The 14,767-nt window shown below is 47.7% G+C and overlaps 3 protein-coding genes across 3 annotated transcripts; 1 reads left to right on the top strand and 2 right to left on the bottom strand.

Annotated features, from left to right (window-relative positions):
* Nucleotides 1-8,188: 8,188 nt before the first annotated feature.
* Nucleotides 8,189-9,081, top strand: LOC6532313. The gene is made up of 2 exons (XM_002093037.4): nucleotides 8,189-8,429; nucleotides 8,497-9,081. Exons 1-2 carry the CDS (start codon nucleotides 8,410-8,412, stop codon nucleotides 8,963-8,965), a joined length of 489 nt encoding a protein of 162 aa, XP_002093073.1. The 5' UTR covers nucleotides 8,189-8,409; the 3' UTR covers nucleotides 8,966-9,081.
* LOC6532314 (tryptophan 5-hydroxylase 1) lies at nucleotides 8,988-11,806 on the bottom strand. Its single transcript, XM_002093038.3, has 7 exons — nucleotides 11,181-11,806; nucleotides 10,872-11,037; nucleotides 10,747-10,797; nucleotides 10,388-10,669; nucleotides 10,070-10,196; nucleotides 9,778-10,010; nucleotides 8,988-9,718 (listed from the first exon to the last, which is right to left on the bottom strand). Exons 1-7 carry the CDS (start codon nucleotides 11,698-11,700, stop codon nucleotides 9,421-9,423), a joined length of 1,677 nt encoding a protein of 558 aa, XP_002093074.1. The 5' UTR covers nucleotides 11,701-11,806; the 3' UTR covers nucleotides 8,988-9,420.
* Nucleotides 11,807-13,283: 1,477 nt separating this feature from the next.
* On the bottom strand, nucleotides 13,284-14,178 carry LOC6532315 (lysozyme X). The gene has a single exon (XM_002093039.4). The coding sequence runs from the start codon at nucleotides 13,926-13,928 to the stop codon at nucleotides 13,500-13,502; it is 429 nt and encodes a 142-aa protein (XP_002093075.1). The 5' UTR covers nucleotides 13,929-14,178; the 3' UTR covers nucleotides 13,284-13,499.
* Nucleotides 14,179-14,767: the final 589 nt, after the last annotated feature.

The raw sequence follows: 14,767 nt of genomic DNA on the forward strand, positions 1-14,767 counted from the left end.
GGTCGATTGATAAGTGTATTAATTTTAAGCTAAGATACAATATATGCTTATATATAATCATATTTTCACATGGTTTGCCTTTTCTGTTTGAGATCAGCTATTTTTTTGCATAATTCTATACAATAACAATCTTATTCTAAAGATTATTAACTTAATTATAGTATAACATTTTGCATGTGACAGCACATTACAATGCCACTGCTTTTTGATTGTGTGCAGTCCGAAAGGAAACACTCGCTGCTTGGCCAGGACTTTCAGCCTGAATTTTCCGAGCATACTTTGGAAATCCAAAAGGGGGGTGGGGGTGGGTGGTGCGCTCCTCAAGCGGAAACGCAATTTCCAGGCCTCCAAAGACAACAAACAGAAATTTGTTTGAGCCAAAGAACATTCGAGGCAGTATTCCCGAACGAAAACAGGTAAATGAGAAACAGAGGGGGGAGGACATTGAAGGGGGGATCTCCACCTGGTTGCAGCTGCCTTTTTGGTTTTTCGGTGTTTGATTATGCGTTGGCTTTCCTCATTTGGCCAATGGCCAGTTTATCATCAGCATTCTGTTTGCCCAAAGTCCTTGTTTCCAACCGTTGTGCATTTTTCCTTTAATACGCCAGCGCTGCTCTTGTTCAAATTTAAGTGCGCCAATTGAGGTGACCCCGACACGGAGCTGCAAAGGTGTGAGGTCACCGCAAATCATCTTAAACGAGCTCTCATTAAAAGCGCATTTGGCACATCCTGGCCAAAAGGGGGGCGGGGCGACAGGGGGGCGTTTAAGGACCAGCGGATGCTTTTGGCCAGCCGCAAAATGCCAACAAGTGGCTGGCTTATTGTGGCCCCTTTCCGCCTTTCCCCGCCACACTTTCCACTTTCACGGAAGTCATAATCCGTTTGTTCTAACACAAATAAATCTGCTCAGAGCTCATCTTCTGCAAAAAAGCCGAGGGTAAAGTGCGAGAAAAGGTTCAAAAGAATGACGACTCGACGAGCGAATGCTCATTAATAAACTTTGTTAATTGACACATTAAAAAGTCATTAAATTTGGGTCTCATGCTTCAAAACCTAACTTCTATATATGCCTGTTTAAATATCTGTTAACTATATAAAGAATTTTGATTTAGTTTAGTAAATATCTCAATTAATATACCACACTAACAATTGCAAGGATCTAATATAACAAGGCTTCAATGCAAAAAGAATATAATATATCCTAAACATAATATGGTTCCTTTGATTAAAAGTAGCCTTTCTAGAGAAGCCCTTGATCGAGGGTATTGCGTGTCACACCCACAAAGGCAGTTCATCTTTCCGCTCCGTTAGCTGTTTTTTCGCAAAAAGTAAAAAAAAAGCAAAAAAAAAATCGCACTCATTCCAAAGAGCCACAGGCACGAGACCCAAAAGGCATCCCAAGCTCGTCAGCCTGTCAACCAGACATTCCGGCTGCGAGGGGAGAGAGTGGAGAGCCCCAGACTCCGCTATTGTTAAATATATATATAGAAAAGGATTTCATGTTTTTACTCCACTTACTGCCTGCAGACCCGCTCCTGCGGAATGTCCTTAGAATGAACTCCTTGCGAAATATATATTCACACACTCACACGCTGCCAGACAAAAATGTAGAAATTTGTGTGCGTGAAAATATAAAAACTCGTCGCTGTCGTTTGTCGAGGTTGCAGCTGAGTGGCTCCGCGTTTCCCCCCGCAGGACACCCACCCCCCGCAGGACCACCAGGACCTGCAGGACCAAATCTGCGGCACGCGGCACGCCTCTTGCCTGTCAACGTGGCCTCGAAAACAGTGAGCAAAAGTTGGGGATGCTCTTCATGAAATACTTTTCATGGAATGTGAAAATGAATTTTCCTTGAATTGCATTTTCAACATATATAATATGTACGAAAGCAAAGGGAATTTGCATTTCGCCTGTTTCAGTTACAACCAAATGCACTTGGCATTTCTCGCAGTGCACAGGACCTCCTTTGGTGTTGGCTTTGGCACTGGCTTTTGGGTCTGGAGAGCCGCAGGAATCCAGTGCTGGCATCTCGCGCTTAAGTGTTATTTGTCTACGCTTACGTGGGGACCCAAAAGGACTCGACAGAGATTGGGGATGCAGGGGGAGAGGGGTGATGTCCTGGGCGTGCTCGGGTAATTGTGCCGCTCATATGTGTGAATTAAATGTGCCGTAAAGGATCCCAATTTTCCGGTCACTTAACCGAAAACCAGCAGTGTGCCGCAAACACAGAAGGACACGTTTTTTTTTTGTGCTGTTTGCGCTGGTTTGTTGTTTTAAGGTCCTTCCTTGGGCAAGCCACTCGCTCCCGGGATCAGCATCTTTTGGCCATATAATTTACTTATCCGCCGAGCTCACATGACAATTTAATTGCTGACATAATGTCAAACACGGGCAGCAGGACATCCGCTGGCCGGTCAGCCCTCGGGCAAATGGCGTCCTTTGCGGTTAACACATTTGCACTTTGCCCTCTGCCATTTGCTCTTTGCTCCGGCGAAGGCAAACAATGTTTTTAATATAAACAAAGTAAAACAAATTAGCGCAAAAAAAGAGGTCCAAGCGCCGAGGACCGGCTGCCATCGAGGATGTGTGAAGTGGCTTTTATTTTATTACGTTATCCTTGCTTTACCGCACACATTATTATGCGGCCAGCGTAAAAGGCTTACATATATTTATGTGCCACGTAGAAAAGGACATTCCGCCCCAGTGTCCTTGTGTGGGTGGGTCTTCGTTTCCCCGCTGGAGAGTGTGTGTGTGTGTGCTCACAATTGTTTTGACTTAATTTGCATGCCCGTCCAAGGATCATCAGCGCTGGTGTTAAAGGACCTCCGCCCACGTGTGCGGCTAATTACCAGCACACGGAGAGCACTGCGCGAGCCAAAGAGCAAGAGCAAGGACCCTGGGTCCTGTTGGCTTTCGGGCAAACGCACAGTACGGCCAGGGAAGGAGGAGCACTGATGTTGCCAGTTAATTAGGAAATTAAATTGAGTAAAGTGCCTGAGCGTTTGCCCGATTATCCTGCGACCACCACCACTCCTTGGAAAATAATTTAGCGCAAATAAGTTTAGCGAGCGCCCATTGCCGCCATTGCTGCTGATTGATTTACGCATCTCCAACTCGGGCTCACACACACACACACACAAAGAGTGTGTGTGCACATTGCACATACGCCGCGTGGGCATCCTGCTGCGTTGCACATACGCCGCGTGGACACAGTTTTCTGTGCGGCGCAGAGTTTTCTTCGAGCTGCCCCCTCTTTTTTCGATGGCTCTATGTATTTGGCAGGGGGCCGACTGTTGGCTGCCTACTTTTTAGGCGGCCTGCCATCCATTTTCATTTACTCTTCTGCTGCTGCTTCTACTGCTGCTTGTGCACTCTGTCTCCTGGCTTTTCCTGCTGCTTCGCCTTATCGTTGGGTTTCGGTACATAGAGCGGCCAGCGAACACGCACAGAAAAGCAGAGAAACGCACCAACGGCCGGCTTTTGGAGGCGGAGCCAACTCGACTGGAGATGAAAGCGGAGAAGGAAGAAAGAGGTCCTGTGGCTGGGTGTCCTGCAGGGAAGAATGATGGCTGCCAGGCTGCTGCTGCGAGTGCGACTTATAGCGTAAGGCTTGCAACCATTAATTATGATGGACATGCGTTTGCAGGGGAACTGGGCGGGGGATAAAGCATCTTCTATGGCAAGGATCAATCAAACTGCAGCAGAGTGCAAATAATATTCAGACACTCACTTTTTTTTTTGTTTTTGCAAGGAAATTGTCCGTCAAGCTATCCTCCTTAACTGTCCACTATCCCCCTTTTTTTTTTGGTCTTTGTTATCCATTTTCGCCAGTTGACAGACAAAGAGCCTGGCTGTATTTCCATTTGTGAGCCACAAATGCCAACGAAATGTCAAATAGAAAATGTTTTAGCGGAAATTTGATTTTAAAAAGCGTTTTGCCAGCAACTAAATGAGATTATGCGCTGCCCAAAAGTGCAGAGGGCAAAAAGCAGAGCACACAGGACACACACACACGGCATACAAGGCATACAGGACACACTCACGGTGCCCGAGGCAAGTGAGGCATTAAAAAATGCAAAATTATATATCAAAGCAGCAAAAGGGACAAGACAGCAGGAGGAATCGAGGAACGGAGAAGGAGGGGAGGAGCACACGAAGACCGCTGCATGTCACATGAAATTATTATATCCCGCCATACAGCCACATCCCGTTCGGGACATTGAAAATATTCCAACGTGATCCGGCTGCCAAGTGGCCTCCTTCCAGGACATCCAAGAAGGACATCACAGGACAGCATCCAGGCAGCCTTCGCTGTCCGACAAGCCATGCAAAATAAAATAGCAACACGAAAAAATGCGAAATTTTGTTAGAAAATTGCAAAAAATTACATACATATTTGGTTTGTATGCAGCGGCAAAGCGCAGGATAGTGGGGAATTTCCGCTGTCACAAAGGACACGTGAGCTGATGCTAATGCACTGGCCTGCCAATGGCGCACAACCTGGCGGATACTTGATTTTTCGCCATCAAATATGGAGGAGCTGCTGGTGGAGCTGCTGGCTGCGCTTAAAGTGCTTCGTCTAGAGCATTTGCCCCATTAGATGCGCTTCAATGGGTTAACCAGCAATTAGTGTCCGCCCCAATAAAAACATCTTAATAAATCAGCGCGCAGCAAATGTTGCAAAGGAATGAGTGTAGCAGTGGGTGGCTGTGGGTCGTGATGTGTGCCACCCATCCATAATCTGGGCAGACAATGCGCGTCCCTCAAGTTCATATTTCAAACGCTGCCGTCCCCATCCCGCTCTCCACTGTCTGCACTTTTCAAGTGTTTTTTTACCCGCCACTTGGAAAATAAAATGATGGAATGGGATGAGATGAGATGGGAGTGACCAACCCTTGGAACACTTATCGCATTCAACATCATTTGCATGCGGAGTGTTCGCCGTGCGCCGTACGCTGTCGGTTGTGAAACAAATAAAATCAAGAAATAAATTAGAGAAATGCAAAAAGAACGAAGAAAATCCGGAAATGTTTGCCCAAAAAACCAGAATCTATACATGGCCAACAAATATGGCCGTGGTTGATTTTTTGCAATCTGCACTTTTCTGGTCCTTTGTGCAGAATGTTGCCACAGACTCGAACTCGAGGCTGTCCTTTAGCTCCATCACCAGCTTCAGATTCAGTTCCAGCCATGTGGTGGTTGTGCCCTTGCTCCAACTTCAGCTCCACTTCCAGCGCCACCTCCAGGTCCTGCTCCAACTCAAGCTCCATCTCCTGCCACATCCGTCTGACTGGGATCTACAAACTGCAGCCTGTCTGCCTGCCTGCCTGCCTGCCTGCCCGTCTGGACACGTAGACACGGATACGGACGCAGACCTCCGACCACTCCGCCAATCCATGTCCATGTCGTCGTCGTCACCTCGCGACGCATTCGTGGCACTCGCGTTTAATCAGCGATGTTTGGAGCAGGACTCCTGAGCACTCCTCGGCGCCCAAACTCCCAAACTCCCAAACTCCAAATTCTAAACTCCAGCTACCATCGTCATTTATTGTTAGTGGCTGGCCAAAAATGCTTCGCTGTTGTTGTTTAGATTTCTTTGTCCCGGGCATCGCTCCGTTTCAATATTTGCATGTCCCACTCCTCTGGAGAATCGGGAATTATTTCCTGCTCGACTGCTGGACTTGTGGACTGCTGCGGTTCCATCATATATCATGTCCATGAAAAGCACTCCTTCCTCTGCTCGATTGCTTCAGCTCCGCCGGGTTTTTTTTATGCATTTTCATTATTTTCAATTTCCATTTCGAGCAGAGCGCCGGTCTCCGTCTCCAATCTATTAAGCGATTTGCCTGCCCTCGGACAATTTGCATTTAAGCTGCTGCTGCTGCTGCTGGCGGTCGTCTTTAAGGCAGCCTTTCAATTATCCTTCGGACACCGAGAAGTCTCGTGTTTCAATGCTCCGAGGCGGCAACAAGTGGCCTCAAAGTGCCTGCCAAGCTGTGAAATCTCGGACTCAGAAGTGCAGTTGCAGTTGCCAAGTTGCCAGGAGACGCCGTTGGTTCGGTTATTGCCCAGAACAACAAGAAGGACGAAGGACGAAGGATGGCAGGGGGCCCACAATTAACCGGCAGACCAGAGAGATCCTGCTGCCGCTTCCTTGAATGCCCCCAGCATCCTTTCCCCCACAGAGGAGGAGGAGTAGCAGGAGGAGTAGCAGGAGGAGGAGCAGGAGGTGGCCATTTTTCAGACCGGACACTTGAATGAGCTTTCAGCAGCACAGTGGTTGTGTGTGTCAAGGTCGTCTGGCTGTGGTGCTGTGGCCATGTGGCCATGTGGTGCTGGGGCTTCCTGCTCCAAGACGGTGCCAAGTGATGAGGACGATAACGTCTCCATTTGTGTGCACGATGCTGGCTTCAGCTCCTTTGTGTCTGTGTTTTCCAGTGGGAAAGGGGGGCGGGTGGACAAATCAGGAACTGGTACTGTTCCCAGTCCCTCAGACATTCTTGGGGAATACCTTTTGGCAGCTCAGACTTGTCTGCCTCTCTGACAAACTTGCTGTTTGTCCGTCTGTTTGTTTGTTTGCCTTCCGTTTGTGTGCTCTAGAAATTTGTGTTTTGTGAAAATTGTTTTTCTTCCGCCCCCCCCCCTTCACCGCCACCCCCAAAATGGACCTTTGCTGTGTTTAAGATTCTGTGGCTTGGGCATTTTGTAAATAATCTTGTTTCACAGGACCTCAGCTCCTCCTGCTGCTCCTGCTCCTGCTGCTGAAGTGCGACTTTGCTGTCGACAGGCGCCAGTGGTCAGGTCCTGCATAATTTATGTGGGAAAGTCTCTGGGCCGGAGTGTTGCTCAAGAATTTCGGCAGGACACCTTTGCCAGATTCGGAGTTTCGGGGCGGAACAAAGTCAATTATTGTTATAGGTTTTCGCCCAACAAATTAAATGGTTTTGTGGTCGAGCACAAGACCGAGTGCCGAGTGCTGTTCGAGGCGTTTATTGTCGACACAAGGCGAAGAAAGTGAATCGAATGACTGCACAAATTAATTCTGGGCAGTCAATTGTGGAGCCCCACTTAATTTGGAAAGTCATGTGGGCTGCATTCGGACATTCCAGCTACGCAAACATGTCACTTCTGACATTTAAGGTATCACTTAGTGAGTCAAGCATGTTTTTCAGCAGGATTTAATGCACCAAAGATGATAATTCAAGTCCATTCTGTGTAGAGGGAATTCTTATACCCTAAAGTAAAATAATAATAGAATCATCTCCATGTTGAATCCACTATGTTGTTGTATCATATAAGCCCTAAGAAATACAAAGGTCTAAGTAAGTGTAAGACTTCAGTGTCAAGGACCTCAAAGAAGATTGCTACAGTCAAATGTCCAACTTGAAAAAATAGCTCATAAAAGAAACTATGTAATCAGTTTAATCAGAATAATTCGGTCAAGACTCCTGTTGGTCCTGAGTATATTCGTTTCCATATACTTTCTTGCCCATAATCTCAGTCGGCGGCAACAAAGCAGCTATAAAGCACAAGCTTTCGTTACCAAGTTTTGTTTTCGACCAGGAAAGCTTTCCACACATGGTGGTGGAACAGGGAAGCACCAGCGAAGTAAGCGAAGTAAGCAGTGTTCCAGACTAGTGTCGAATGTAGAATCTTAGTTTGTGCAGAAGCAGTGGCTCGCATAGCCGAAATCTAAAATTAATAGTTGAAAGTGATGATAATGAAATAAAACACAAAAACGCTGTGCAGAGTAAAGGTGAAGTAGATGTATGGGCGCGATAAGGGCGCATTATCAGACCACGGACCCTGTTCATGCGATAGACCCAGACCAGACCCCATTATAATGGGTAATCACCGCGGACCGGGCCGATCCGCCGCCTACTCATCCAATCCGGGGTCCAAGGTACACGGCGTACAGCAAACATTACGTAGTTTCCAAGCGATTCAGAGTTATTTTGACGCCGGCCGTGGAAAAGTGATCCATAAAATTGATCGATAAGCCGAATGTCAGCCGCCTTATCGCCCATGTCCAGCCGGGAGCAGCCCAGAACTCGACTGCGAGAGCAGAGTACCTGGTGCAGACCCATTACGAATACGCAATCATATCTCTGCTTCCCGAGCATTAGCATCGGACATGGCTTATCCACATACATGTACGAGTATGTGGGGCTTATCAGTGGCAGGTCGCCGCGGGGCTTTCAGCGCGATTTCAGTTGGATTCCAGCTACGGAGCAGAGCAGTCGGTTCGCGATCAGTGCGAATCAGCAGATCCACGTGCCGAGCACAGAAACTAGCCAGTGAATACAGTGAATACATCACCAGATCGGCAATTAAACACGCACTCGCTGATAAGAGTGCAGGCAATATAACAAATACAAATCAAATAGACAAAAATACGGCACAGCCAAGATGATGTCACATACGGTGAGGTGCGTTTCGTGTTCTTTACGGTGACCCCAACAGCAGTACTAATTCCACAACTATTCCTACACACAGGGTCTTCAAGATGATGTACATTGTGGCGGGCATCCTCATCAGCAATGCGGAGATCTGCGACACAGTGGACCGCATCCAAATAGCGCCACGCGTCGACCTCAAGCCAGAGTTCGAGCACAAGTACCTGACCTCCGGAGGCAACAGCCCCGGCTCCCGATCCCGCACCCACTCTCGCCAAAACTCCGGCAGCGCATCCGGATCGGAGGAAGGAGCGCCCACCAAGAGGCGGCGAGTCAGCGTTTCCGGCATCGCTGGGGGCGTGGTCAGAGGCGTCACCAGCCAGGTCTCCAAGCGAGTGGGCCACCGCTTCGTCTGGCTATCGGACATCCGGCTCATCCTCAAGCAGTGGCGACTGCTGGCCCTCAGCTTCAACCTCTGGACCATTCCCAACTTCGTGGTCCAGTGCCTCACCAGCTACATGAGCAAGAAGCTGCTCATCAACAGCGACTGTGATTTGATCTACAAGTAGGATTAGGATATTGCATACTGAGTAGTAGGACAGCGCAGCGAGAGGTTGCGGTTTATTGTTACTTTAGTTTTTACATAGCTTTAAGTCTGAATAAACAACTGCTAGACATAGACAAAGATACGTGTGCATATTTAAAAAGTGTAACTGCAGTACAATTCACCTTGCTTCTCTTAGGAAGTACGATAAGTTATTAATCTATCGGAGATTTCGCGGGTATTTTAATTTGTTCGCTACAATTTGTTTTTCTTTACTTTAGATTTCATAAAAAGATTTGCTTTTATAACTTGAGCTTGTTAGTGTATCTTGGTATATATAGAACTTCTGTTTACACTTCTTTTTATACTTTTTATACTCAAAAGTTGAGAAAAAACATGTTCGCTTGCCAAGTGAATTGTACTGCTTTGTGGTCCCGGTAATCTCTTCCCTTAAGGTTTCCTTGCTGTCCACTTTCATTCCTAGTCTCCCTCCGCCGTGGAGTTGTCCGAGTTGTCCGGGCTGCACGGACTTCCGCCTCCTCCGGAAGCGCCACCTCTCACATTGAGGCTGTTGTGGAGCATGTTGGCGATGCTGTCCACATCCAGGTTCTCGTCCGTGGCGGAGATCTTTCGCAGGGCCGAGCAGACGATGCTGAGATCGCCCCTGAGTTCGCTGACCACCGCCGTGATCTTCTTGGCATTCGACAGCACCTCAACACTCATCGTGTACGGGTTGTAGCGCACTCCAAATGGCCGCTGGATGCTCTCGGCAAAGGCCCTTAAAGAAATGATTTTGGAAAGTTATTTGAAATGTGGTTTTCGGGGTAGGGAAGCCACCTCATCTGCTCCTTGGCCTCCTCGAAGGAGTCGGTGTAGTAGTACGCATTCTGGTAGGAGGTGATAATGCACTCCTCCTGGCACGTCACCTCCGGGTCGAACTTCTTAATCTTGTTCTCCGCCGTAATTGCATGCTGCAGCTCGGCCACTGAACTGAGTAGTCCGGCGCCATAAACCTTAAAAGTGCTGTCCGCCTGTTTGCACAGCCCAAACTCCACAGTGAAGAAGTACAGCTGTTGGGGAAAACTGATTATAAAATGGGAAAGGTGGTGGTGGGGTAAGGAATATCCACCGTAGCCAACTTCTCGATGTCCGCGTCGCTGGCACCCAAGGAGGCCAGGCCAATCTCCTGCGAGAACTGGGCAAAACTGGAGTTGGCCAGCAGGGGCATGTGGCCCAGCAGCTCGTGGCAACAGTCCCTGGAATGCAAATTCAACAACAGTCACTTCGTTCTATAAAAACTATCTGCAGAATTGTATAATAACTAGTCATACGATTAGCATATCACATCCAGCCAAAAGTATGCCTTAATTCAATCCAGCAAATAAAAGTATGCATCATACTTTCTCATAGTGATTAAACTCATATACTTAAGTAAGATGAAACTTACGGCTCTGGCGTGTAGAAGGGATCCGAGGAGTGCCGGATGTACTGGGTGCAGTGGAACACGCGAAAGGCGAGTCCCGATAGGAAGTCCCTTGGCGAGAGGTAGCCCGCCACGGGTCGGAGCTGGAAACCCGTCTTGCGCTTGAGATAGACACTCACATCCTGCAGCTGGGGCACGTTGTCCTCGCGGTAGCCACAGTACTTCTCCAGCTCCGGCCAGTTGTCCATGTACTCGGGCACGGCATGCAACACGTAAAGGCGATGGAGCTCCAAGAAAACGGTGCCCCTTTGTGCGAAAAGTTGCAAGCCAACCACATGAATCGATGCTGCAGCAAGCGAACGCAAATGCAATCAAAAACTTACCAGGTTTTCACCTCCTCAGGTGTGTATTGCACACGAGGAATGGGGTTGCCACTAAAGGGGGTGGTATTCAAGGAGTGGGATTAGGGAGGATTCGGCTGGGCTGAAATCCATTCTCACACACTTACTGCTTGAAGTTGTTGGCTATGGCAGAGAACTGCTCCCGCCGCTTTCGATAAACTGGGTCCTTGAATCCCGGATGGTCGGCATCCAACTCCGAGCCGTACATGAGCACATTCTGCGCCTTGTCCAGATCGGAGATCTTTCGCGGAAACCACACCATGTCCCCGAAATCTAAAGTATATTATCATGACAACTTATTTTAGAAGGAGTAAACGGGAAGCGGGGAATATTAACACCCAAATCGGTTGGCAATATAAAAAGTTACATTCAAGAAGTTTCGGGGCATCCACATACAATGTTGCCAAAGAACTCACCAAAACTGGAGCACGCCGATAGCGACGGCGCCCTGGCCAAACCCTGGGTGTTCACGGAAGTGTAGTTCACGGAGGCCACCTCCCGGTTGAGCATTTTGACCACCTGGTCGAGTCGGCGCGGATCGCACTCCACGTCCACGAGGACATCGGCCTGGTTGGTGCCCATCTCCAGCGGCGAGAGCTCCAAATGCAGCACATTGATGCCCAGCTCCTGGAAAACCTGGAGGGCTCTGGCCAGGTTTCCCACCTGGTTGCGCAGGGTGAAAATGATGGAGACGCGTTCGCCAGGGGAATGCTGTCTTCCATTATCCTGACCACCAATACCAGCACCCCCGATGGCCAGCCTTGGCGGCTCCGGCGGAGCGGACGAGTGCCTGGCGAGACTCGGATGCGAGGAGGGACCGGATGTGGTAGAATCCTTTTTCAGCTGGTGCAAGGGACTGCCCTGCTTGACGGCCCACTCCTGTTCGCCGCTCCTGTAGAGCCACAGGCCCAGAAGACTCTTTCCGGAAGCACTCATCACTGCACTGCACTTGGTAGCTACTCCTTTAACTCCGTGAACTCCTTTAGCGATTTCCGCGGGCACACGCGTCGTATGCGCAACTCAGCGCCAACTGCAAGATCCTTCGGATGCGAGAGTCCTTTTATAGGCAGCCCGCAGGACTCGCACACACGCACTCACACAGGAGATACATATTCAATTGTATTTATTAAGTGTGCGTGGCGAGATAAATTCGTTCAAGGATATAAAAGCTACAAGTGAGTTTTTCTGTTCCATTCAGAGGACCCACCTCCTTTCAGGGTGGCATCTCCTGATTGGCCAAATCATGTTGGAGTCAGGCCAAATCGCTAACGCATGACGTCACCGTGCCCTCACTAAGAAGTCCTTATGAGTTCTTAGCTAGTTTGTTTCGTTTTGAATTTAAATAAATTTTATTTAAATTTTAAATGCCAATTGTATAGTGCGTTAATTACAAGAATATATACATATGTATGTGCATTTAATAAAGGGTATTACAGGGTATGCAGATCTCGTTGTAAGATCGCAATTTCACTTTCTAATCAGCAGCAACAACTTGCAAGCGAATGAGGAACAAGTCACGGGACTAGGGTTGTTGGACAGACAGACAGACAGCCAGACTTTTGCGCTTGACTTTCAAATTCAGGCGTTTAATTTATGCTGGTACGGCAGTAACTAGTGTACCGTAAGGAAAACCTAGTGAAACCCCTGCAGAAATCGCAAAACTCCCGCTGGATAAAATCAATATGAAGTTAAGAAGAAATACCAAGAGTGCGACATTGAGAGTGGTCAAATAAATGGGTTGCTAGGTAGTTGGACCAAGTCGTTGGCGAAGTCGAGCTATAAAGGAAAAACGCTTTCCAGCCAACGGCCACCAACCAACCACTTGATGCTTCCACAGAGTCAATAGTAGATAAATGGCAATTTCTTTCCGCCCGCTTCTTTGGGTCTTTGTTTGAGCTTCGAGAAAAGCAAATAGCGCCAGGGGAGGCGGAAAAGCTGGGAAATGCGTTGGGTTGGCAACCGAAGTCACTGCCACTTGACTATTAAAATATGCGAAAGGCCCACTAAACACATGCGTGGGCAGCACTCCACCCCCAAACCCCAAACCCCAACTCATCAGCTGAGGCGATCAACTTAATGGTGCTGGCTAACTGATTGACCGACAAACGACTGGCTCCCAGGAGCCATCCACTTTCTATTTGCCCACGAGCTGAAGGATTTATGGTAGCCCCAGAGGATGCAGCACATCCCCCACATTCCCCACTCCGCAGTGAGGACAGCCAGACGAAGATGGAGACCGGAACGGAACGGAGTCGAGGTCACGATGAATGGCAGCTCTTGATTTCGGAATAATTAACTTAGACACATAATTTGAATGGGGGCATGGGGTTCTAAACTGCGACTCGGCTTTAATTCGGAGATTGGAAGGGGTAATTTGATCAGCATTTTAGAAAAACATTCGCAATGCGTCTGCTTTATTGGGATTTCCGAATGTTCAGTAATAATGCCCTTGTGATTGTCTTTCTATATTTTATGGTTCAATTTATAAGAACCAATGACTAATTACGCTGTCGCTCATCTTTGTTTAAGTAGGCCGCTCACTTCTTGGTTATCTTTAATTGTATAGATGACATTCACACCAACCTGGCATATAATTTATATATGTCTATTATGAATCAACGTTACAGACTATAATGAAAATATTGTGCAAGGCTATACAAGTGTTCATTAATTGTTAAGGCAAATGCAAATTTCAATGTCCAGGTTAATAGACTACCAGGCATTATCAGAATGATCTACTTGAAGCAATCATCGATCGGGGGCAGGGCTCCACTGCAGAAGTGCCAGGTGGACCAGGCGGACCATCCCTGCTGACTGAGAACCTTCTGGGCACATCTCACGGAGTCAGTGATGTCATAGGTCAACAGGGCGCTGCAACTCAGACCGCAGCCGTTGTGGGAGAACTTGCCACTGGGCGGCTGGCACCAGTAGAGGTCGTTGATCTGGAAGATTCCATAGTCGTTGGATCCATCGGAGTTGGGAGGACCCACCACTCCGGTGCGGTAGGAGCTCTCATGCTCGGCAATGCACGTCCACTTGGCCAACTGGTCACGAGGAACGCCCAGATTGGACATCTCGCGGGCCAACGAGCAACGGTCCATGGTGCGACAGAGGACAGCTGGAGTGGCCAGTGCCAGGATACAGATGGCCAGAAGAGCTCTCATCGTGAATGGGTTGGATGTCGATGAGGTATTACTTGCCTACGCCGGCTGTCTCTCAACATTTATACGTGGGGATATGATGAAATTCTGCCATTGTTGCTCATTTGTTGTACAATCACGATAAGAACTATGTGCTTAGTCAATGGAGTTATCTGTATATATTTATGCACTCAGCTTTAATTTCTCAGAAACCCCCTTTTTATGCAAAGGCTTATCGTCAAAAAGTTTTGTCACCGTGTTACAAATTTAAAGGATTTTTGAACCTGTTGGAAGATTATTCCATTTATATATCAAATATAGGGAATATGTATACCGAGTAATAATATAAATACGTTCTTTCAAATTGGCAAGTTGAATTTATTGTTCTTTAAAGGAAGTTTGCGATAAAAATGGCATTCAAAAAGTGTAAAGTAATGGAATGAATTCCACTTAGAAGCAATCGTTGATCGATGGCAGCTTTTCACTGCTGGCCCAGGACTAACTGGGAGTTAGTGATGTCATCGGTCAATAGGACGTTGCAACTTAGAACGCAGCCGTTGTGGGAGGTATTTCCACTGGGCGACTGGCACCAGTAGAAATCCGTGATCTGGAAGATGCCGTAGTCGTTGGATCCATCGGAGCAGACAGACTGCCAGGAGAGCTCTCATCGTGAATGGGTTGGATGTCGATAAGGTATTACTTTAGGTACTTTAGGTAAGTAATACCTTATCGTAGTAGTACCTCAGTATTTATATGTGAGGATATGATGAAATTCTGAGCAATGTAGTTGCAAAGTAAAAAGCCCCTTCTTCTCATTTATTGTACAATCACGATAAGATCTATGTGCTTATTCAATTGAGTTA

Source organism: Drosophila yakuba, chromosome 3L, assembly GCF_016746365.2.
Source record: "Drosophila yakuba strain Tai18E2 chromosome 3L, Prin_Dyak_Tai18E2_2.1, whole genome shotgun sequence".
Lineage (NCBI taxonomy): Eukaryota > Metazoa > Arthropoda > Insecta > Diptera > Drosophilidae > Drosophila > Drosophila yakuba.